This window comes from Triticum aestivum, chromosome 6B (assembly GCF_018294505.1).
Source record: "Triticum aestivum cultivar Chinese Spring chromosome 6B, IWGSC CS RefSeq v2.1, whole genome shotgun sequence".
Taxonomy (NCBI): domain Eukaryota; kingdom Viridiplantae; phylum Streptophyta; class Magnoliopsida; order Poales; family Poaceae; genus Triticum; species Triticum aestivum.
Window position 1 is genome coordinate 713,391,311 of NC_057810.1, and position 21,080 is coordinate 713,412,390.

The 21,080-nt window shown below is 50.3% G+C and overlaps 2 protein-coding genes across 3 annotated transcripts; one reads left to right on the top strand and one right to left on the bottom strand.

The window, feature by feature from the left end:
• Positions 1–1,448: 1,448 nt before the first annotated feature.
• On the bottom strand, positions 1,449–4,008 carry LOC123139902 (uncharacterized). 2 transcript variants are annotated; one of them, XM_044559612.1, is made up of 4 exons: positions 3,802–4,008; positions 3,387–3,575; positions 2,351–3,301; positions 1,449–2,244 (listed from the first exon to the last, which is right to left on the bottom strand). In XM_044559612.1, exons 2-4 carry the CDS (start codon positions 3,420–3,422, stop codon positions 1,726–1,728), a joined length of 1,506 nt encoding a protein of 501 aa, XP_044415547.1. In that variant the 5' UTR covers positions 3,423–3,575; positions 3,802–4,008; the 3' UTR covers positions 1,449–1,725. The 2 variants fall into 2 exon arrangements, with proteins under 2 accessions (XP_044415547.1, XP_044415546.1); XM_044559611.1 differs by having other exon boundaries at positions 3,637–3,869.
• A 2,159-nt stretch (positions 4,009–6,167) lies between these two features.
• On the top strand, positions 6,168–8,498 carry LOC123139717 (uncharacterized). Its single transcript, XM_044559447.1, has 4 exons — positions 6,168–6,223; positions 6,330–6,573; positions 6,688–7,581; positions 7,726–8,498. Exons 1-4 carry the CDS (start codon positions 6,168–6,170, stop codon positions 8,236–8,238), a joined length of 1,707 nt encoding a protein of 568 aa, XP_044415382.1. The 3' UTR covers positions 8,239–8,498.
• Positions 8,499–21,080: the final 12,582 nt, after the last annotated feature.

Sequence of the window (21,080 nt, forward strand, 5' to 3'; positions counted from 1 at the left end):
CATATGAGCAGCTCTCGGCAAAAAAGACAAAATCGGGGTCTGTAAAAATGTTTACTGTTCACGCATTGTTCTGACCTGATTTGTCTTTTTTTTTCGAGAGCTGCTCTGGTGTCCAAATAAGTTGAAATTTTTGAAGCGGACCTCATGCGGCAAATTATCTATCCCAAAAGAAATATTGGAATTTTTTGAATTTTTCTAGTGTTTATTTTGATTTTTTTTCTGAGCGGAAGCAGATGAGCCTGGGCACCGAATTGGATATCCGAACGGGAAACAAGCAAAAAAATGTAGAAAGTATGTTAATTTAATATAATATGACATGGAACAAGCAAAAATTATACATAAGTTTGAGGCGTATCATGCCCCCTCCCCCAGCCATTGGGGTGGGATCTTGTGCCCCCTCCGTCGCCTCCGGGTGCTGCCGTTGCCATGGGAGAGAAGCGAAGAATCCTACAAATTTCTTGTCTGGAGATTTGAGCTAATGTATAAAATTTGAAATGAACATCGTGAAAAGAAACACTGAGAAAACTTATTATAGGATTCAGTTCTACAAATCAAACAATGAAATATCCACATGGAAAATTCCTAAATAATCTAATCATGCAACTGCCTATGAAATTCTTTGAATAAAAGGAGATGTCCTACAATTCTGCATTTTTCCTTGCGCAGCATCCAAGTCCTTTATTCTTGTAGGAACATGCCATGGCTTTTCAGTCAAACATTTTCTACTTTAACGTTTTTGGAATCATGCGTTCCAAAGGGGCCCTTAGCTTTTACCATTTCCAACAAGTAAGAGAAAAATATTCTACTTCTTGAAAAATATAAATAGTAACACACTGATGTGCTCATCCAAAATCAGGTCAGTCATTTTTTTTGTTGTTGATGCAAACAAGAAAACCATAGCAATCATCGGAGGATATGACAAAAAATGCAATTAACCAACTGGAATCATGCTAGCTGTAGCTACAGCCGGCCAAATACACAAGTACTCAACTTTCTCTTGTGCCAGTTCAAAAAAGAAAACAAGAACTTCTTTCAGGCACAAATAGCCAACGTGCCCTAACCCCACATCACGTCAGATAAATCCTGTGTTCAAAACCCAAGTGCAGAGGTCGTTGATGAACTGATCGATCGTTGCAAATCTTTCAAAACCCAAGTGCAGAGGTCGTTGATGAACTGATCGATCGCTGCAAATCTTCAGCAAAGTTGCAGAGCTGCTCCCGAATGCGTCGCCCTGGAGCTGGCCGCTGGGGACGGACAGGAACACTGCCGTTTCTTACGTGCATTTTCTTCTTGCAGCAAAGCTGTTGTCAGCAAAGTTGTACTCCCTCCGTAAAGAAATAGAAGAGCGTTTATATCTCTATTTTAGTTTGAAATAGAAGAGCGTTTAGATCACTATTTTAGTGATCTAAACACTCTTATATTTTGTTTACAGATGGAGTATTTCAGTGTCCATGAAAAATAGAGAGTGCTGTGGCTCTCATAAATACAAGATTGAAAAAATAACAGATCATCATTCGAACTGAATATTGACTGTATTCAACATAAGCACGTTACTGCACGACCACAACATACACATGCTTATTTTATCCGATTCATTTGTCGAAAATAGCTAAATGAGTTGTTCCAACAAATTGGTAGCCAAGATACATTTCTGCAGAATATGCAATAGCGCCGACGTAGTGGCTACTACTGGGGTCTTTGAAATAGAGGTTCATCTTCATCAACTCAACCTAATGAGCGGAAATGAATAACAGGAGAAGCCGTAGCCGAAGCGGCTGTCATCTTCTCCCTCAACAAATCAAGCTCCTCGCTTGTCCGTGGATAACTCGAAGGACGAAGCGCCACCTGAGGAAACTTTTCGAAACACAATGGGCACACCTTCCTGGCGTGCAGGGATACCTCCCTGATGTTCGCAGCAGCTTGAATGACGCGTCTAACGTATCCGATGAAATTGTCATCGGACTGGAAGCCGTATATAGTCAGCCTTGCCAGATTCTTCTGCTTAAAGTGAGGATCAGATGGTTCCCACTTCACATCCGTTTTCTTGGAGACGCTCTTTTGTGACTCGATTCGGCACTTATGGTCCCATACTGTGATGCAAAGCTCCTCTAGGTATGGTGCCGCTTCAAGAAGAAAGAGTGTCCAGGAGACATCACATTCTTCGCGAAGATGATCCAGATTCACAAACCGTAGTTTGGCAAGCACACGAGCAAGCACTTTTGGGCATTCTGGTTGAATCCAAATCTGTGAGAGATAAAACAAGTTAGAAGTAATAATGCATGCAAGTTGTGCATAAATTGTGCATCATACAGTTAATGAGAATGGGATAGAAATGATTAGAGTGAGTTACCTTTTCACTTCGAAACTCCAGATACAAATCGCTTACAGTGGGGGCATTAGCAAGCAGCTTGCTTAAGTTGAGTGTCTTGCCTGAAATGTATGGACAAGCAAGACTGAGCTTCGAAAGCTGAGGGACAAAACCAAGAACCAAGGGATTATCATCATACTGCCAATCCCTATAGATCATCCGCTGGAGCTTTGGTAGACAGGCAAGCTCCACTGTTTCAAATTTCCCAAAGATGATAACAAGCTCAACTAGTTGAGCGTGTTCTACATGGAGCACCGAACGGTCCCCCTCGTCACACTCGAAGAAAGACAAGAACTCCAACCGCTTGCAATGGCTAAGGATGTTGGATATATCTGATTTACCAAACCTCATATTCCGTAGATGCAGCCGCGTGAGACCAGCAAATGCATCCGGACAATCACGAACAAAATCATTGAATTTCTGAGCATAGAGCAGGCGATGGGCATCGGTGCAATGGCTGAAATCCTTCTGTGTCATGATCTCAAACTCAGCTGCATCCAATTTCTGGGTCACCATGGCGAGGCCAACAGATTTGCCGATGGAGAGACAGCGAGAGGGAACCAAGAAAAATTTGAGCTTCAGCTTGTGAACAGTGATCTGTGGAGACCTCGTACTAAGGATCTTGTCCGTCACCTCAGCCACAACACCATCCATTTCATACAAATCACGAGGGCTGAGATCAATTACGATCTGCGAGAGCATAGTGGGCAGCTTCTGCAGTCGCTTCGAAAGGATGTAGGTTCTTATGGCATCAAGCGTACCCACCCTCTCGAGGATGTTGAGCAGCAAATCATTGGGCAGCTCGCTTAGCCTGTCCTCCGCATTACCAGCTGCTTTCTTCCACTGGGTTTTCACCGTCCCAAGGACTTTGACCACAACATCACTTGCCAGCTCGCTTAGCCTTTCCTCTCCATAACAAGCTGCTATCTCCGACTGCGTTAAGGGGACGGATTAGTCATTGGTGATAGATCGATAATTTGTAAGAACAAATAAAGCAAAAAAAGAAAGAACAACTTACATCACGGCTGCGGCGGCGACCTCTATTGAACTTCATGGCGATCCGATCTCAAAAGGAACAAAATAGACAACTTGCATCCACAAACAAAACGCCAGCAGTTATTCTTGAAACGATGCTCCTTCGGTGTGCGACAATCGTCGAAAATCAGGCTTGAGCGCTTATTATAGCCTCCTCCGAATCCGATCCAATCTGGCGTAAGTCAGACTGATTTACTATCGTTTCACAAGAGGCGGGCATACTAAAACAGCACCTTTTTTCTAATACAAGCCGAAATTGATCCTTTCCTTCTTCGAATCAGATTACAGAACGAGATTGCTACGTGTGTTTCCTGATTACTTCTTCGAATGAGTCCGACCACGTTCCGCCGGGTGCCAGAAGAGGAGGGCAAGAACGGGAGGGAGCCAGGAGGTCATACCTGCTTGTGGTCGTCACGGGGACGTTGGGGACGGGGGCGCGCTTGGAGAGGAACCACGGGAGCGACGAACGTCCCGAACGGCGGCGACGGAAGGGCGCGTCCGCCGTCAGGGCAGAGAGCGAGCCGTCCAGCGTCGGGCGCGGCAAGGATGGCGAGAGCGGCGGCGCGGCGTCGGGGGAATGCGGGGAACAGAGAAGCCGAGGATGCTTCGTAGTGGGCTTGGGCCTTGGGCTGCTCTTGTAGGATGCCATGTCTTTACACGCTCACACTAAACAGGCCGCTAAACGGGCTATCGAGCTGGACCGAGCGGAAACAGCCTCGGCCCGGTAGAAAAACGGGCCGAATTGGCTGGTCGGCTTGGCCTATTTCCTTCTCGGCCCGGTTGGCGAAAGTGCTGTTCTCGGGTGAACAGTAAAAAATACCCCTAAAAATTTAAAAAAAAAATCTAAACAATCTAAAAAAATTGTGTGAAATATTGACAAACGTTTCCATACTTCACAATTTTTCATCTCATCATGAAATGGCATGTGTGGAAAATGTGGCAAAAAAAATTGATCCTCCCAAATGTGTTTGAAAATTAATATTTTGGAGCATTAATTTTGTTCTTCCTGCCACGATTTCCACGAATGTTATATGATGATGACATTTTGAAAGCCAAGAAACATTTTGTCAATGTTTCACACCCAGAAAATCAGAAATTTTTGATATTTTCCTTTTTTTTGTTTTTACTGTTCACCTGCTCACACTATAACAACTGCATCCATCAGTCGGCACTTATATTTGATTGGACAGTCTAAAAAAACCTATATTTGAGCGGTCGCGGTCGAGTCTCACGATAATTCTGGCCCTTCCCCCTTCCCCCCGCTCACATTGTAACCACGCCGGTGCCTCCCAAAGCCACCCACCGGCACGCCATTCCGCAGCGCAGACCTTGAATCCCTTTGGCCTCTTTCAATCGACCATTGCCGCCCGCTGATTGCCTCAAATAACCGGATCCAGCCGTCGGGGGTTGCTGTCGTCGAATCGACGTCAAGGGCGTCGCCGAATCGATGTGAGGGGCCACTGCTGGGTCGATGTTACGGCTAGAACGGGGCTCCATAGCTGCTCCCAGCACCCACCGGCGCGCCAAGCTCTAGATCCATGCCCGACTGCCATCGCCTAGAAAAGAAGAAGTACCACATCATGCAACAATGCCCATGAGGGACATGTGTGTCGGAGATTAAGGCTCGTTATGGGCATTATTGCAACTATCCCCCCGGGCCCTGGCCCCCACCCCACCTCTTCTGGCAAGAATGGGAGTGCCAGCTCCCCATTCTCAACGTTAGATACCATGGTTGCCCCTGGCCAAAAGTCGACCGCCAAGGAACCCCCATCACATGGTTCCTCAAAATGTTCATGTGTGCATTATTTTAGAGATAATCTTTTTTTTTCCTTTTTCTAGTTGTCTGGGCTAATTTGAAGTTGGGATCCTACATTAAGGTTATGAAGATCTACTTATTAGTAAATTTTACAGATCACATCCATGCTAAACCGTTTTCTTACCATAAGTTTGCAACTGCTCATATGAACACAATTCCAGAAGTGCTCATTTTTCCCTTTTCTGGCCTCTGGTACTTATTTTTAAGTAGAAGTCCAGGATTGGTGTCCCACACGTTACAAGACTCCCGTGTCTTCGCACCACAATATTAGACTAGGGGTACGATGCTTGGGTTGAAGTACGTGGTGGTAAAACTCGTATGAGATCAGCTTAATTGCAGGAATATGTCTGATAGTTTATTTTCCAAAAACATCATGTGCATATTTCTTTTGCTGCTTTATCGCGCTCCAAAGGCGCAAGTGTTAATTTATTTCACTAATCCCAAAATGAAATAAATTAAAATCTCCCAAAGTGGTGCCATATATTAGGGGATTGTTTTGCCATTTCTATATGTAAAGTTGTAAACACGCTCACTTTATTGATTAACAATATCTATCAGGATACAGTGTAGATATTTTTTTTTGCATGATAACACGTGTTTCATTTATATACCATACAATGTAGATCGGGGACTGATGGAGCCATAGATGACGGCCTTCAAGAATACCTAGAGTGTATTTAGCGAGGCTATGTGCCTCCAAATTGGAAGATCTTTAGTAGGCTGCATTTGAGTGTTCTTCATAGTCTTACTGTTATGTTGAAATGGGCCTATGGGCTCAATTGTGTAGATCAGCCTGAGCCCAATCTTAATAGGTCCACCACAGGAGAGATATGCATACATCGTCTGCCCTAACGCTGTCCCCTCCCCACCGACCCTCCGCCGGCGGCCACCGATCTCCTCGCCGGACTCGTCCCCAAAACCAGTTCCGCTCCAGATGCTACCTCCCAAATGATGAAGGAGGATCAAATTCATTCTGCAGTCGGATTCCAAGAAGGAACGGACAGGTGCCAATTTCGTTCTGTCCTCGGATTCCAAGAGGAAAGGGATTAATTTCGGGTTGTGTTAGAAAAAGGAGCTGTTTTTGTATTTCTGCGTCGCGTGAGATGATAGTAAATCGGCCGGCTTACGGATTCCACACCGGCTTGAAGAGGATTCGGAAGGCTCCTCTGTCTCCGTCTCCGTCTCTTCTTTTGGGATTGGGATCCGAGGAGGCTATATAACAAGATCAGGCACACAGAGGAGTCATCCTTTCAAGATTCGTTTTTGTTTGTGTTCTGTTTATCGTCGCAAGTTGGTCTCTTTTGTCATCGCATCAAGATTGAAGTTTAACAGGGGTCGCCGCCACCGACGGAACGTAAGTCGTTGCTTATGTTCTGTTATTGTTAATTACTCTATGTTTCATTCATTTTATGAAATCCAATTTATCGATCTATCACCGATGACTAATCTTCCACCTCGCAAAATGCAGTCGAAGTCAGAAGTTGGTAGTGGAGACATGCTGCCTAGCGATATACAAGCTTGTAACGGGGACAGGCTAAGTGAGCTGCCTGCCGATGTGCTGCTCAACATTCTGGAGAGGGTTGGTACGCTTGATGCAGTAAAAACTTGCATACTTTCGAGGAAAATGCAGAAGCTGCCAATTATGCTCTCGCAGATCGTTATTGATCTCAGCCCTCGTGATTTGTTTCGAAAAAGTGATGTCGTGGCTGATGTGACCAACAAGATTCTTAGCAGGAGGCCTCCACGGATCACCATTCGCAAGCTGAAGCTCAAATTTGTCTTGAGTCCTTCTCGCTGCCTTTCCATCGGCAAATCCATTGGCCTCGCCATGGCAACTCAGAAATTTGATGCAGCTGAGTTTGAGATCATGACGCCGGTGGATTTCCATCTTTGCACTGATGCCTATCGCCTCCTCTTTGCTGAGCAGTTCAATAATTTTGTTCGTGATTGTCCAGATGCATTTGCTGGTCTCATGCGGCTGCATCTACGAAATATGAGGTTTGGTGAATCAGACATACCCAACATCCTAAGCAATTGCAAGCGACTGGAGTCACTGTCTTTCTTCATGTGTGGTGTGGGGATCAGTTCGGTTCTGCATGTGGAACACACTCAACTCGTCGAGCTTGTTATGTCCTATTGTGTATTCAAAACAGTGGAGCTCACCTCTCTACCAAAGCTCCAAAGGATGACCTTTGGTGATTGGCCCTGTGATGAAAATCCGTTGGTTCTTGGTTTTGTCCCTCAGCTTTCCAAGCTCAGTCTTGCTAACCCAAACTTTTCAGGCAAGACCCACAACTTAAGCAAGCTGCTTGCTGATGCCCCTACTGTAAACGATTTGTTTCTCGAGTTTCGAAGTGAAAAGGTACTCACTCTAATCATCTCTATCCCATTCTTGTTTATTGTATGATGTTTATATCTGACGGTAGTAACTTATGCATCACTTGATGATGCAATTTACTCACAACTTGCACGCATTATTACTTCTAATTTGTTTTATCTCTCCCAGATTTGGGTTCAACCAGAATGCCCGAAAGTGCTTGCTCCTGTTCTCGCCAAATTACGGTTTGTGAATCTGGATCACCTTCCCGAAGAATGTGATATATCTTGGACAATGTTCCTTCTTGAAGCTGCACCGTCGGTAGAGGACCTTTGCATCACAGTATGGGATCATAAGTGCCGAAAGAAGTCACACGAGAGTTACTCCAGGAAAACAGATGTGAAGTGGGAGGCATCTGATCCTGATTTTAAGCACAAGAATCTGGCGAGGCTAACTATTTACGGCTTCCAGTCCGATGACAATTTCACAAGATACGTCAGGCGTGTTATTCAAGCTGCGGTGAATATCAGGAAGGTATCTCTGCACGACAGGAAGGTATGCAAGCTGTGTGCTGAAAAGTTTCCTCATGCTGAGGTTCGTCCTTCGGGTTATCCACGGACCAGCGAGGAGATGGATTTGTCGAGGAAGAAGATGACAGCGGCGTCGGCGGCGGCTTGTCCTGATATTCACTTCTGCTCATAAGGTTGATTTGAACATGAATGTGGTTGGAAGGAGCAATGTTGGTTTTCTGCAGAAATGTGCTCCCTCTGTCCATAGAAGTAAGATAAGCCTGTAAAATGTCTTGCATTTATGAACAGAGGGAGTATCTCGTCTACCAAGTTGTTGGAGGAACTCGTGTAATTATTCCCAACAATTGAACTTGAACGGATAAAATAAAAGCACGTCTATGTTGAGGTCGCGCGTGCTTATGTTGAATACAGTCAATATTATGTTATTTTTTACATATTCTATTTTTGATGTTTTTCATGGGCACGCAGACGCAAGCTTTGCTGGATGAAGAAAATGCACGTGGAGAACGGCAGAGTCCCTGTCCGCGGTCTTGCCGTAAGAGTACGGGCTGCTGCACAGTGGTCTGTTCAATCCCAGCGGCCAGCGAGAGCAGTCCATTTGGGAATGCTTTGCTGAAGATTTGCAACGCTCGATCAGTTCATCATCGATCTTTGCACTCGGGTTTTTTTACCGCAAGATGTAGATGGCCTGATGTGGGGTTAGCGTCTTCAAACTGACTATTTGTGCAGAAAAGAAAGTTGAGTGCTTCTTTATTTGGCCGGCTATAGCTAGCACGACTGTCCTAGTTCGTTAATTGTACTCAAACGACAAACGATTCTGATCAAGGTGCTTGGAGAATTATACAAGACCCAAGTTCATTGTTGAAAGCCAGGTACTTTCCGGATTGCCATCTCCTGGACGCCACATTGAGCACGTCCCCCTCTCAGGTTTGGCGCTCGCTGTTGGAAGGACGGGACGCCATTTCACTTGTGGAACTCATTAAAGGGTATTGGCTCTGGTTCTTCGACATACATCTGGACCGACAATTGGCTTGCAAGGGACTATAAGCTTCGGCCTATTTGTCCTATATCAAATGATCCACCTCAGTTTGTGTCCGAATTGATCAATCCAGCTACGAGGTCGTGGGATAGACAAGTACTGATGCAGCACTTCATTGCACCCGACATTGAAGTGATCCTAAATATCCCTCTTAGCTCTCGGATACAGGAAGATTTTTAGGCATGGCACTATAAGAAGAGAGGTGTTTTCACGGTACGATTAGCGTAAATGATGATCTCTGTTGTGAAGAAACAAGGGGAGGATTGGCTAGAGCACAGGGCGAGCAGCTCAGATATCCAGGCCACAAAACGTTCATGGACATCACTCTGGAAAGTTAAGATCCCTTGGAAGCTGCACATTTTCGTGTGGAGATTGGCTCATACTTCCCTCCCGACGGGGTTGATGAGGCATGACAAGAAGATGGCGGACAGTCCAGTCTGTTCTATATGCAATTCATCGACCGACTCATGGCGGCATTCACTTATCAATTGTCGGATGGCAAGATGCGTTTGGGCTCTCGGCGACGAAGAAACCCTGAAACATGTGATATCGAACCAAACAGAAGACGCAAATGTTTAGGTCTTCTGACTATTTGAAACTCTGAAGGAAGAAGAACTTGCGCGGGTTCTGATAACCATGTGGACGATATGGTGGGCTCGGCGGCGAGCAATCCATGATGACCAATATCAGAGCCTTCTCACCACAATGGGTTTCATTAATAGTACTTGGAGGATCATCAAATTGCCACAGTCAAGAGAAACCGTGATCATGTGCCACACGCGATAACACAAAGGAAGCAGCGATGGATCCCTCCCACGGATGGTGCCTGCAAATTCAATTTGGATTGTGGTCTATCAACGCTGGGTGACAAAAGAGTTGCAGCGGCAATCTGCAGAGATGAATCAGGAGTGTTTTGGGGAGCCTCAGTTGTCGTTTTTGCAGGGCTATCTGAACTAGCAATCTTGGAAGCGCTGGCATGCAGTGAGGCGTTGGTGCTGGCCCAAGACCTTAATCTCCGGAAGAGGATCATAGCATCGGATTGCCTTGAAGTCGTGAACAATATCAAGAATGGACATTGAGTCTACGGAATAAACTTTGATAGTGTTAGTTTCTGTTTTGAGTCAAGAGAGTCCAATTTTGAAGCTCACTCTGTTGCTAAAGGAGTTTCTTCTCTTTCGGTTGGACGCCATGTGTGGCTAGGGACTGACATTGCATGTGTGGCTAGTTACCCCTAAAAAAATCAAGGTGCTTGCAGGAGTATATTTTTAGGAGAAAGGTATTTGGCAAACCACCTGAAATTAGCGATATAGAACCAAACGGCGCGTTTATCGTTTGATCAAAATCGCTCGGCCATGATCAATTTCCTCCGCCCATTTTCTCTTTTTTTTCGCGTGTGCTTTGCAAGCCACGTCTCCACTTCTCCTGCAAGTCCAAGGTAAATAGCCAAAAAATTTGCTATGAACCATTTAGTCTAGCAGACTTTTTTTTCATTACACACAACACACGTTCCTTTCTTAGTCACACATAACACCACATGCTACATGTATCTTTGTACTATTAGTTTTAACTCAAACAAATAGCGATCAAACCGTTTATTCTACTGTTTCTCCTGCACATTACACACTAGTTCACCTGGTCATAGTTATTAGTCTGCTCATGGTAAAGTTACCAAGCTGCTCATGTCATACATACAAACACTATGGTAACTTCGACTCAGGAAAAAAATGATTCAAACATACCCGGTAATTTATGTGTAAATATCATGGTAATATACGCACCACAGACCTGATAACTTATGTAACTTTATCGTGAAAAAAGATGTTGGAAAACATTTCTCCAGTAACTTATGTGTAAATAACATGATAATATACACACCACAGACCTAATAACGTATGAACAAACAGCATGGTAACTTTTTTAAACCCCCCCCCCCCCCCCCCCGGGGTAACACCGGCAACTTATGTGTAAATGCTAAATTACATGATAATATACGCACCACATACATGATAACACACACTGCAATAAATTTTAGACCCTGTCGGTGTACAAAAGTAGGAGTTCTCCTTTTGACCCCTTTACTTGTGCACGGACAGTCAGAGCCGCGCGCCACGGCCACACTTAGCAGGGCAAAGGAGGGAAGCCGAAGCACGAGACGACCAAGGCAACGCCAAGACCAGAAACGCAGGAGAGCAAGAGGGCGAGGTGGACTCCCTTGGCAAGATCCTTGCCGAGGCAGCCTCCGCAGCCCCGGCAAGAGCCTTGCCAGGGCAGCTTGCCCAATACCAGCGGAGCAAGCCACCCTTGAGCCCACAGGCTCCAACCGAACCAACTACATTGAAACCAAGGCTCGGGAGGCGCCTCTGTGGTGGCATGCAAATCTTCGTCAAGATCATTAACATGTGAGATCATATGAGGACCAGAAGACGGCGACCCTCGGCGGGATCCTAGCCGAGGAAATCCACAAGACCCCCGGCAAGACCCTTGCCGGGGACGACTGCAACGCCACGGCAAGACCCTTGCCGGGCCCCCGACAAGACCCTTGCCGAGGGCATCAGCAGGGCCACTGCCAGGCCCGCGCCAGCCAGGACTCCACCACCGTCCCCAAGCAGCTGCTAGCTCAACCAGCTGGGCAGGCACCTGCGTGGTGACGGGTGGCCTCTACACCGACTCAGCAAGCACCTGTGCGGCGACATGCGACCCTTCATGAAGGCTCCACCACCGCGCAAGCCCAGCAACCAGCCAACGTGAATCCGCGATGCCTCATCAGCTCGGACGCATGTCGAGGCCAGGCGAGGCGGCGACGGCTGGGACGTGCTTCCCTGGCGTCCTCAATAAAGCAAGGGGGGCACGTCGGCAGCGCATTAAATGCGTTTGTCCGACGGTCCCAGAGGATAGGCTTATCGACTGTAGACCTTTCCACCTCTTGTGTTCCACTGTGGCAACCCCTTTTTCCTATAAAAGGAGGCCCGAGGCGACCAGGAGAGGGATTCGGCTCTTTTGGGCAAGTTGCACACCGTAGCTAGCTCAAGAACACAAGAACACTCAAATACATCCACCAAAGCAGGACTAGGGTATTACGCATCTTCGCGGCCCGAACCTGGGTAAACGATCCGTGTGCTTCCTGTCAGAGCCGCTCTTTGCACAACCTCGCTCTCGTTAACCGTAGAAGGACCCCATAGGTGTCGTTTCCACCGACATCTTTGGCGCGCCAGGTAGGGGGCGCAGTTGTGAAAATCTGGTCTGATCGAAGCAGCGGCTTCATTGTGGCCGTCGTTCCAAGGAAGAAGACGACCAAGCATGACGGCGTTGTCTGCGGATGCGGTGGGCGCCCTTACAACGACAGAAAAGCTAAGTCATGTGAAACTTTGGGCAATTTCTTTATATATTTATGGTTATTATCCTCGAAGGTCCTGCCCTGTGTATGGAAAACCTGCACGCAAAGGGGCCGTTCCGCAATTGGCAACACCCTTGTTCTGTTTCGAGTCCGCTCAACAGCTCAAGCGGCCGCGTCGAGAGTGGCAGGGTAGCCTTCCGCAATTGGCAACGCTCTCGATTCTGACTCGAGTCAAGCTCGACAGTTCGAGCGGCCGCGTTGAGAGCGGTAAGGTGGTTCACTCGGCAGCAAGCACACCCGGCAGGCCATTGGGGATCCGTCCCCAAGGTGCCGCCCTGGGTTTACGCGCCGGCGAGCCTACCCGGTTAACGTAGGGTGGACATACAAGGGAAGATCAGACAGGAAAATAACATGCATTGTATCAAAAGTACTGCAGAGTTATATTACATCAATTGTTGTCGCGGTTCTAACTAAAGATAGAAATTGTCTTGGTCATGAACCTGCAGCGGCAATGAGAAACGGGGTGCCTAATCCCGGCGCAGGCCCTCCACCCTCTGGATTCCGTCGATGCGGCTGATGATGAGCTTGATACGCTCCTTGAGTGCCGCGATGTCCGCATCCTCCGGCAAGCTCTCCAGCGCGGCGCCGAAGTCGAGGTCATGATTCCAGTGCGCCACCTTGGTGAGGACCTTGGTCATGGCACCCCGGCAAAGCCTCCGGGCCTCATCGGCCAGGGAGGCTGCCCGATTGGAGTGGAGCTGCTCCAGGGCCCCAAGGACGCCCTCGAAGAAGATGGTCAGCTTGTCGTTGGGGCTCATGTTGTGCTCCGGGGTATACCTCACATTTGGCATCTCCATGGTAGCCAGCTGCATGGTGATCCTGCCGGCGACGCCTTCGAGGCGCCCGATCCAGCGATTCTCACCCTCCATAAAGTCTTTGTGGTTGGCGGCCTCGTTCTTCCGCAGTTGCTTCTCGGTCTCCAGGTCCTTGGCCAGGGCCTCCTCCCGGGCCTTGCCCTCCGACAGCATCCCCTCGAGACCCTCCAGCTTCAGCTTGAGGTCTTTGATAGAGTTGTTGGCCTCGGAGAGCTGCCAAGCCCTGCTGAGGGTCACGCCCTGCGCCTCAACCAGAGTGCTGCTGAGTGTGTCCTTCTCCTTGGACAGCTTCAGGACCTGGTCTTTCAGCCTGTCCCGCTCCACCTCCAGCTCCTTCACTTTGTCGGCGTGAACCAGAGCCTGGGCATTGAGGGCCTCTCCGTGCCTCTGTTCCAGCTCCTGGGTCTGCTGCACGACGAGCTTCTCCACCTCCTCATCCTTGCCGCGGAGCGTTGCGGAAAGCTTCTCCTCACGTGCGGCAAGGTCCTCCTCATGGGAGTTCAGCGCGACCTGGTGCTGGGTTCGAGCGGCCTCGGCTTCGGCAGCCAGGTTCTTTGTCGTCTCCTAGGCCTTCTCGATGTCGGCCCGCTTCATGGTGAGGTCCACCTCGCGCTTGGCCAGCTTGCCCTGGGCGGCCTTCAGCTCCTCACAATCTTGGTGGAACCAAGTTTGCGCCTCGGCGACGCGTCCCTTGAGGTCCGCCTCCGCCTTGTCCACCGTTGTCATCTTGGACTTGACCTTGTCCAGGAGGGCGCGGTGGAGCGCCTGGAGCTTCCGAAAGCTGGCGCCCATGGCCTGGAGAAGCCGCTCCTCCTGAGAACCGTCGCCACCGGCGCTCGGCTCGTAAACAACCTCGAGCCCGGCGACGACAAGCACCTCCTCATCGAACACCTCTCCCTCGATGGGCGCCCTGGAGCTCGACGCCCCTGGGAGGTGGACGAAAAGGTCGTCGCTCACCTTCAGATACCTGCCGGAGCCAGAGGCAGTGGAGGAGGAAGGCTGGTCATCAACCACCTCCTCCTCGGCAGCGGACTTGTCGGCCTCCCTAGCAGGCCCCTTGCCGGCCTCCTCGGCAGTAGCCTTGCCGGGCTCCCCGGTAGGCCCCTTGGTGGCGTCCTCAGCAGCGCCCTTGGTGGCCTCCTCGACGGCGATCTTCTCGGCCTCCGCCTCGGCGGCCTTGGCGACATCCTCGATGACGGTGTCTATGTCCTCCTGGCCCACTGACAGAGGATCTGGATATCGAGAAGGGGATGAAGCGAAGCCAAGACCAAGATTCAGAAAGAAGAAGAAAGGGCAGGGATGAGAGGCGAATGATGTACCCGAGCCGGACTGGGAAGAAGTAGCCCCTTTCTCGCCAACATTTGGCGCCGAGGTGGAGCCGCCGGCGCCCAAGTTCTCCTCGTCCTCCTCCATGTGCATGGGCTCAGTGCTTGACGCCCTTGCCGGGGACGCCCCTCGGGGTAGCGTGGTCGATGGGGGCGGCGCATCGGGGGTGGCCCTCAGTGGCTCCTCTTGCTGCCGCCCTCCTCCTGCGATCTCGGCGAGGTCAGTGCCAGTGACTCATACGCCCCAACACACACGTCGACGAGGGGCGAGTGGCGAACTTATGCTAGGGGCTGCTCCGGGGGCTGCTGTCTGGGCTACTCACCACCACCAGTGGCGCCCTCGAGATGCCCGTCGAGGACCTGGCCCTCTTCACCCTCTGGGCCAGCGTCTCCACATCCCTGCAATAATGAAAACAATCCAAGATAAGCGGCACAGTTTGAGGAGACGGAGATGACAAAAAGAGGGGAGGGAGCAAGAAGCTTACTCCTCCTCCTCCACCTCCTCCTCTGCTGCCTTCCTCTTCCTCCTTGGGCTGAGGGACCCAAAGTCAAAGACGTCCTCCGCGTCAACTTCTGTTGGAGGAGGGGAAGAAGGTGGAGTCTGAGCGCGCTTAGACGAAGAAGAGGTAGATGTTTTCTTCTTCGCCACCGTGGCCTTCACCAATTTCTTCGCCGCCGCGGCCCTCGTTTGGCGCGCGGACATCTCCTATGCATGTTGGGGTTGCACGGCCCTGCCGGGCCAAACCGGCTCGCCGGAGCTGGCCCACCGCAGGACTCTCCCTCTCCCCGTGGCTGGAGGGTCGACGGCCTCGGCCTCCTCCTCCTCCTCCTCCTCCTCCTCCGACTCGTTGGGCACATCTTCAATGAGAGGGGCCCCGGTGCCGGCACTGCTGGCCTCTCCAGCGGATTCCGCCCACTAGGTGAGCTCCTTCTCCTCCGCGGCTGCCGCAGCCTCGTCCTCCACACCGCCAGCGCTGCCGGCCTGCCTAGCGAGCTCCGCCTCCGCCGCCCTGGCGGCGATATAGTCCAGCTCTGCCTGAGTGGTATCCTGGATGAGCAGCGGCTCGTTGCGGACATACACCTTCACCAAGCCGTCAAAGAACTCCTGCACCTGCTCCTCCGGCGGCGCGACCCAGTTTTGGACGGGACTGTGCGTGTTGCAGTCCGGCATCGTGGCGATGATGTCGGTCTGGCGTGAGTTGTTGCTCAGTGGGACCACCCCGCCGGCAACCCAAACAAGGGCCCCTTGACGACCTTGCCAGCCTTCGCAGCCTTGCCGGACCTCTCGGCCCAGCCGTCACGGTTCACGTCAAGCTGAAAGATCCACTGGCAGAAGTGAGCATGCCCCATCACCATGAAGTTGTGATTGAGGCCAGGGCGAAGCCTTATGATGTCAACCGCGTTCTGGAAGAGCCAGGCCGGCCTACCCTTGTTATGCAGAGGAGCGATTCGGCGGCGGAGGAAGTCCGCCCCAATCATCTCCAGGGTAAGCCCGGCAACGGTGAGGCGGTGGATCCTGGTGGTGGCGATCTTGAGCTTGTCATCCTGGGCGTCGACGTTGCCCCAGTCGTTCCTGCGAACCGGCGGCACCTGGCGGACCCGACATAACTCCTGTGGGTCGTCCTCCTCAATCCAGCACCACCGGCCCCGCCATTCTTCCCACCTCTCCTTTTGGGCGCCCTCCGGGTACGTCCCTTTGGACCTTGGGATCCAGGTGACGCAACCAGAAATAGCGCCTCCCTTCTGGATGCGAGGGTAAAAAAAATGGCGGAAGAGCGTCGTGTTGGGAAGAACTCCGGCGAAGCCCTCACAAAGATGGGCGAACAAAGCCATGCACGCCACGGCGTTTGGAGTAAAATCCAGGAGGTGGAAGCCAAATGTGTGCATGATATCGTTGAAGAAATTGGAGAAAGGGGGGAAAAGGCCGCAAGAAAAGTAGTCAATGAAGAACGGGTACCGATTCAGGGCGGTCTCGGCGTAATTGGCGGGGATGACGTGTGTGGCTGGATGCCCCGTCGTCTCCCCCCGTCTTGCAGCCCCATAGGGGCCTGAAGCAGTCCCAGATTTCGAACATGTCGACCATCGAGGGGAAGTAGGCGAGCTGCGTCCGCCGTGCCGCCGACTCGCTCTCCGGCGGCTCTGACGCCCCGACGTCCTTAGCCACTCCCATGCCCTTGGTGGATTTGGGGGCCATGGCGGCTGCGAGAGGCAAGGGACGGGGGACAACAAAGACGCGGCGGCGGCGAGCAAAGGCGAAAGCTTGGGGAGGAAGGAGAAAGGGACGACGGTTCCAAGATTGAAGAAGATGCAGGGGGTAGATAAGCAGCGCACCCGCGGTTATTCCTTTTTATGGGGAAGGCGCGGGCCGCCTCTTTTCCCACTAACTGCAATGTGATGCATGCGTGCGGAGACCGCCCCATGCATGACCCCCACGTCACGCACGATCCTCCACATCACGCGTTCAACGCAGGTCGTGAGGAAGCACAGCGGATGAAACAGTTACCACGGTAAAAATCCGCCCCGCCTGCCCGCGCACCGTTCTGGGCCTGGCCCAACAACGCGTCGCGCTTATGTGTGGCCCAGACCCGGGGGCTCCTGTCGGTGTACAAAAGTAGGGGCTGTCCTTTTGACACCTTTACTTGTGCACGGATAGTCAGAGCCGCACGCCACGACCACGCTTAGCAGGGCAGAGGAGGGAAGCCGGAGAGAAGCCGAAGCACGAGACAACCAAGGCAACGCCAAGACCAGAAACGCAGGAGAGTAAGAGGGCGAGGTGGACTCCGTTGGCAAGATCCTTGCCGAGGCAGCCTCCACAGCCCCGGCAAGAGCCTTGTCGGGGCAACTTTCCCAATGCCAGCGGAGCAAGCCACCCTTGAGCCCACAGGCTCCAACCCAACCAACTACATTGGAACCAAGGCACGGGAGGTGCCTCTGTGGTGGCATGCAAATCTTCGTCAAGATCATAAACATGTGAGATCATATGAGGACAAGAAGATGGCGACCCTCGGCGGGATCGTAGCCGAGGAAATCCACAAGACCCCCGTCAAGACCCTTGTCGGGGACGACTGCAACACCACAGCAAGACCATTGTCGGGCCCCTGGCAAGATCCTTGCCGAGGGCATCAGCATGGCCACTGCTAGGCCCACGCCAGCCAAGACTCCACCACCGTCCCCAAGCAGCTGCTAGCTCAACCAGCTGGGCAGGCACATGCATGGCGACGGGCGGCCTCTACACCGACTCAGCAAGCACCTGCGTGGCGGCATGCAACCCTTCATGAAGGCTCCACCACCGCGCTAGCCCAGCAAACAGCCAACGTGGCGCCGCGATGCCTCATCAGCTCGGACGCGTGTCGAGGCCAGGCGAGGCGGCGACGGCTGGGACGTGCTTCCCTGGCGTCCCCAATAAAGCAAGGGGGGCACGTCAGTAGCGCATTAAATGCATTTTTCCGACGGTCCCAGAGGATAGGCTTATCGACTGTAGACCTTTCCACCTCCTGTGTGCCACTGTGGCAACCCCTTTTTCCTATAAAAGGAGGCCCGAGGCGACCAGGAGAGGGATTTGGCTCTTTTGGGCAAGTTGCACCCCGTAGCTAGCTCAAGAACACAAGAACACTCAAATACATCCACCAAAGCAGGACTAGGGTATTACGCATCTTCGCGGCTCGAACCTGGGTAAACGATTCGTGTGCTTCTTGTCAGACCCGCTCTTTGCGCAACCTCGCGCTCGCCAACCGTAGAAGGGATCCCAGTGACCCCATAGGTGTCGTTTCCACCGACAGACCCCGGAAAATAACTTATTGAAAAACATACCCCCGAATAACTTTTGTGTAAATAACATGGTAATATGCGGAGGCGCATGTTTGGTCTATGGGTGTAGACACCCTATATGGTAAAATAGTAATTAAATAAAAATTCAAACAATCTAAAAATATTTTTGAAATAAACTGAACCTCCCATTGTACTTGTGAAAAAACCACAAAAAAACCTTTGACTTCTTCAAGAAAAAACATTTTTTGGGGCAAAATAGTGTGAATAGTGAACTATAATAGCAAATAAAAATTTTGCCCCGAAGTCTGCGCTGGTTTTTTATTCATGAAAACTTATATACTAGTGCAAAAAAAGTCAAGTTTATATATTCGTGAAATCTTGGCTCCACCTCTGGATTTCGGGGTCTCCATGGTCGAAGTAATGGCGAGGTGGCTACCCTTATGTTGATTCCCACTTCAGACCCCGTTCACAGGTGAGGTTTTTGGTATTAGTTCATATGGTGGAGTCTCTTTGTTGTAACCGATATCTGATTGCATGGGGCGGAAGTAGTTAACCACGAGAAATTGATGACATGTGGTATGACCGCTAGTATGGTCGTGTTGGGAACGCAGTAATTTCAAAAAAAATTCTACGCACACGCAAGATCCATCTAGGTGATGCATAGCAACGAGAAGAGAGAGTGTTGTCCATGTACCCTCGTAGACCGAAAGCGGAAGCATTATGACAACACAGTTGATGTAGTCGTACGTCTTCACGATCCGACCGATCCTAGTACCGAAAGTACGACGCCTCCACGATCTACACATGGTCAGCTCGGTGACGTCCCGTGAACTCTAGATCAAGCTGAGTGTCGAGGGAGAGCTTCGTCAGCATGACGGCGTGATGACGGTGATGATGAAGTTACCGACGCAGGGCTTCGCCTAAGCACTACAACGATATGACCGAGGTGGAAATCTGTGGAGGGGGCACCACACACGGCTTAAACAATCAACTTGTGTGTCTATGGGGTGCCCCTACCCCGTATATAAAGGAGTGGAGGAGGGGGAAGGGCCGGCCTCCTATGGCGCACCCTAGGGGAGTCCTACTCCCGCCGGGAGTAGGATTTCCCCCTTCCCTAGTTGGAGTAGGAGAGGAAGGAAGGAGGGGAGAGGGAGGAAGGAAAGGGGGGGCCGGCCCCCACCCAATTTAGATTGGGCTTGGGGGGGGGGGGGCGTGTGTTGGAAATATGCCCTAGAGGCAATAATAAATTGATTATTATTATATTTCCTTGTTCATGATAATCGTTTATTATCCATGCTAGAATTGTATTGATAGGAAACTTAGATACATGTGTGGATACATAGACAACACCATGTCCCTAGTAAGCCTCTAGTTGACTAGCTCGTTAATCAATAGATGGTTACGGTTTCCTGACCATGGACATTGGATGTCGTTGATAACGGGATCACATCATTAGGAGAATGATGTGATGGACAAGACCCAATCCTAAGCCTAGCACAAGATCATGTAGTTCGTATGCTAAAGCTTTTCTAATGTCAAGTATCATTTCCTTAGACCATGAGATTGTGCAACTCCTGGATACCGTAGGAGTGCTTTGGGTGTGCCAAACGTCACAACGTAACTGGGTGGCTATAAAGGTACACTACGGGTATCTCTGAAAGTGTCTGTTGGGTTGGCACGAATCGAGATTGGGATTTTGTCACTCCGTGTGTTGAACGCGGAGGTGCCGTCCGTTCGGCACTAGGATCATCGGTGATCTGAATCACGACGAGTACGACTCCATCAACCCCGTTCACTTGAACGCTTCCGCTTAGCGATCTACAAGGGTATGTAGATGCACTCCCCTTTCTACTCGTTGCTGGTCTCTCCATAGATAGATCTTGGTGTTACGTAGGAAATTTTTTGAATTTCTGCTACGTTCCCCAACAGTGGCATCATGAGCTAGGTCTATTGCGTAGATTCTTTGCACGAGTAGAACACAAAGTAGTTGTGGGCGTCGATATTGTTCTATATGCTTGCCGTTACTAGTCTTATCTTGATTCGGCGGCATCGTGGGATGAAGCGGCCCGGACCAACCTTACACGTACGCTTACGTGAGACCGGTTCCACCGACAAACCTGCACTAGTTGCATAAGGTGGCTGGCGGGTGTCTGTCTCTCCCACTTTAGTCGGATCGGATTCGATGAAAAGGGTCCTTATGAAGGGTAAATATCAATTGGCATATCACATTGTGGTTCATGCGTAGGTAAGAAACGTTCTTGCTAGAAACCCATAGCAGCCACGTAAAACATGCAAACAACAATTAGAGAACGTCTAACTTGTTTTTGCAGGGTATGCTATGTGATGTGATATGGCCAAAGGATGTGATGAATGATATATGTGATGTATGAGATTGATCATGTTCTTGTAATAGGAATCACGACTTGCATGTCGATGAGTATGACAACCGGCAGGAGCCATAGGAGTTGTCTTAATTTATTTGTGACCTGCGTGTCAACTTAAACGTCATGTAATTACTTTACTTTATTGCTAACCGTTAGCCATAGTAGTAGAAGTAATAATTGGCGAGGCAACTTCATGAAGACACGATGATGGAGATCATGATGATGGAGATCATGGTGTCATGCCGGTGACGATGATGATCATGGAGCCCCGAAAGGAGCAAAGTGATGA

Coding starts and splice junctions, on each gene's coding strand:
- LOC123139902 (XM_044559612.1), bottom strand. CDS start 3,422: ATGAAGTTCAATAGAGGTCGCCGCCGCAGCCGTGAT. Junction 3,302..3,386: donor GTCGCCGCCGCAGCCGTGAT/GTAAGTTGTTCT, acceptor CCCTTAACGCAG/TCGGAGATAGCAGCTTGTTA. Junction 2,245..2,350: donor TGGAGTTTCGAAGTGAAAAG/GTAACTCACTCT, acceptor TATCTCTCACAG/ATTTGGATTCAACCAGAATG.
- LOC123139717 (XM_044559447.1), top strand. CDS start 6,168: ATGATGAAGGAGGATCAAATTCATTCTGCAGTCGGATTCCAAGAAGGA. Junction 6,224..6,329: donor TTCCAAGAAGGAACGGACAG/GTGCCAATTTCG, acceptor GTGAGATGATAG/TAAATCGGCCGGCTTACGGA. Junction 6,574..6,687: donor GTCGCCGCCACCGACGGAAC/GTAAGTCGTTGC, acceptor CGCAAAATGCAG/TCGAAGTCAGAAGTTGGTAG.